This window comes from Rutidosis leptorrhynchoides, chromosome 3, assembly GCF_046630445.1.
Source record: "Rutidosis leptorrhynchoides isolate AG116_Rl617_1_P2 chromosome 3, CSIRO_AGI_Rlap_v1, whole genome shotgun sequence".
Lineage (NCBI taxonomy): Eukaryota > Viridiplantae > Streptophyta > Magnoliopsida > Asterales > Asteraceae > Rutidosis > Rutidosis leptorrhynchoides.
Genome location: NC_092335.1, coordinates 148,729,714 through 148,732,838, shown reverse-complemented (window position 1 = coordinate 148,732,838; position 3,125 = coordinate 148,729,714). Strand labels below are relative to the sequence as shown.

General features: G+C 34.0%; 1 protein-coding gene across 1 annotated transcript; it reads right to left on the bottom strand.

The window, feature by feature from the left end:
• Positions 1 to 1,092: 1,092 nt before the first annotated feature.
• On the bottom strand, positions 1,093 to 2,814 carry LOC139896900 (3-ketoacyl-CoA synthase 5-like). The gene is made up of 2 exons (XM_071879540.1): positions 1,710 to 2,814; positions 1,093 to 1,529 (listed from the first exon to the last, which is right to left on the bottom strand). The coding sequence occupies exons 1-2, from the start codon at positions 2,812 to 2,814 to the stop codon at positions 1,216 to 1,218; spliced, it is 1,419 nt and encodes a 472-aa protein (XP_071735641.1). The 3' UTR covers positions 1,093 to 1,215.
• Positions 2,815 to 3,125: the final 311 nt, after the last annotated feature.

Genomic DNA, 3,125 nt, shown 5'->3' with positions numbered 1-3,125 from the left:
ATGTTGGAAAAACAGTGGTGTCCATTATGAATCTGAGATCGCAACGGGATTCACAAGGATACTTGATTTATTCCCTAATTGAAATGTGCAATTGATATTGAAATAAAACACAGAACAATATGGGGAAACGTTTGTTTGCTTATTATTTGCTTTAAATCTCTCTACGTACAAACTGATAAGTAGAGGCTATATCACCTCTCTCAATTACATTATATATATATATATATATACATATATATATATATATATATATATATATATATATATATATATATATATATATATATATATATATATATATATATATATATATATATATATATATATAAAACATAATTGAGGCAATCTCCGCAATCTCAAAATAATCGGATCATGGGCAACGTGAATATATGGAGGCACAGACCAATTCTCTCTCTCATTGACTCTCTCCACATCCATAATTCTCGGAGAGTTGTTGAGATACTCCTGGATCACGTAGTCTTGATTTTATGACGCTTCTTAGTGTGAAAACTAAATGGTTTTGCGACGTTTTCATGCGTAAAGGACTTTTGGTTTTTGATGTTTGTGGGTGTGAAAATTTAAATGGTTTTTTCACGAAAAAAAGCCTTAGAAACTGAAATTCTTTGATGCTCAAATTTTCTAAGCTAAGGTGAAGCGTCATAAATTTTAATATTTTACAGTTAAGAGCATTAGAAAGTGAGTTAAAAACCGCTGAAAGTTACTAACTTTGATGTAGTGTTAGAAGCTTGAAAAAATATGGCTTCAAAAATTTTAATGCGTGAAAAACATGCGGCATAAAAGTTTTTAAGTGTTATTTATTTTTTTTGACACTTTTTAAGAGTTAATAGGTTTTCCTTTTGATGTTTTTAAGTGTTGAAATTTTGTTACATTTATAGGTGTCAAATACATGTCAAGTTATTCATGGTTTAAATTATCAAGAATAATGAATGAGTAAAAAAAAAAATGGAACTTTTTTTAGTGATTATTCAAGTTATCATACTATAATTACAATATTAATATTAATATTCCATTTATCCCAATATTTATTTGTTCAATACAACAGAGGAATTCCGAGTTATATATAGCGTTGACCCATGCCAAGAGGTTATGAGCAACACTCTTAACGAAATACTTCATTTATTTGTTAAACTTGCAATTAGCCCATAAACTATAGAGAACTTATTGTTAATTATAACTGAGAAACATCTAAATGACTTAGATCTTCATAACTTTAGGTTGGAACACTGGGTACCTATGGATGCAATCAGCCCATGCACTATGTTTTGAAAATTCAATATCTCTATTACATTCCCAAACTCCACTATTGCATTTGAACCCACTTCCAAGCCCTATTTGCCAAACCCTATCTCCTTTCTTCATTCTCCCTTTTGCTTCAATATAACCTAATTCATACCATAATGAAGATGATGACGTGTTCCCAAACCGATGCAACGTCATCCTCGACGCCTCCACGTCTACCTCTGTTAACTTCATATTTTTCTGAAGCTCATCGATAATTAATCGTCCACCTGCATGGATACAAGAAGCCACAAGTTAAAACCTCATTATTAGCCTATTTCGATTCGGTCAAACAAAAGGGTCGGAAACCATCACGGGATAACTCTGTTATGCCACGTACATCTAAGAAAAAAAAAATCCCCTTCTCGGAATAGCCTGAACAAAAAAACCTTATCTGTTTAGCCGTTTACCTGCATGAATACAAAAGTGCTCGAAAGCCAATTTGAAGTTAGGAATGTAGGGTTTCACATCTTGTTTAAGTAACTTTCTCTTCAAGAAATTAACAACAAACAGGACTTTCTCGGATAATGGAAGAACCAACGGGCCGATAGTCATGATGTTCAACGTTAAAGCCTTGTCGGCAACAGCTATAAGATCCAGGTTCAGCTCAATCCCAACTTGACCTTCTTTGTCTTCTTCCTGTTGGATACACCGATACGCCATCTCATCGCCCCCTATGTGGGTCCGGACAGCATGCAGAAGACGGTACTTTGCCTGCGTGCGGGCAGACGTTTTATTTGTCAGAAGGATCGCTGCTCCTCCCATTCTGAATAGAACCATCGGGAGGATCTTCGATCTTTCTTTACCTCTGTATGTGTTTGGAGTAAGTATTTCAGTACTTATCACAACGGCATATGATTCAGGGTGAACTTGAAGTAGATTTTTAGCGAAATCGATAGATATTAATGTGGCGCTACACCCCATTCCGGACAAATGAAAACTCTTAACATCATCTCTCATTTTATATTTATTAACCACAATTGATGAAATAGAAGGAGTTGGTGCAAAAAGACTACAATTCACAATCAAAATGTCAATGTTTTTTGGGTTAATTCCGGTTTGTTGCAACAAAGAGTCCATGGCTGAGAAAATGACTAAATGACACTCTTCTATAGCATCCATCATATTAGGCTCTTGTGGTAGATAATGTAATTTAGGTGGTACACATGTTTCCTCACCTAAACCGGACCGTTCTAAGATCTTGAGCCCGAAATTAACACTTTTAGGATCTGAGGATAAGATGATTTTGGCGTGTTCATATGCAGTGGCAAAAGGCACGCGATAATTGAAAGACGGTTTGAAACAAGCGAAGTCGACGAGGTAGATGGTTCGAGGCTTGTTCGTAAGGTAGAATGTGAAACTTGAGATGGTTACAATAGCGAAAGTGAGTGAGTGTATGAAACAAAGATGCTGTTTGAATAATGTTTGAATAATAGCTGCAAAGATTATTGTTAAAAGAACAAGTTTATGGGCATGGTTCTTAAAAATGTCATATGATTCTTTTGAGAACAACATTGTTAACATTTGATATTAAGACAAATGAATTTGATGTGAGTGAACGAAGGTGAAGGCAAATGTATAAATAGTAGATTAGTGAAAATGTGATGAGGGAAATGGTGTGGGGACGTAGGAACCACGTGAGACAATTATATGGGATTATAAATCAGATTAATAGTTGGTTAATTATCTGTTCTATTTACCTTTAATAATGCATTTCACAAAAATAAATCCAATCTTGATTTTTCTAATATAGTAGTAAAATGACCTGTAAAATCACGGATTTGTTTAAATGAAATAGTTTAATGATATATTTTAGGTATTAAGTG

What these genes read in the sequence shown, in the direction of transcription:
- LOC139896900 (XM_071879540.1), bottom strand. Translation starts at nt 2,814, where the DNA reads ATGTTGTTCTCAAAAGAATCATATGACATTTTTAAGAACCATGCCCAT. An exon ending in GCACTTTTGTATTCATGCAG is followed by an intron (nt 1,530 to 1,709) that starts GTAAACGGCTAA and finishes GTATCCATGCAG; the next exon opens with GTGGACGATTAATTATCGAT.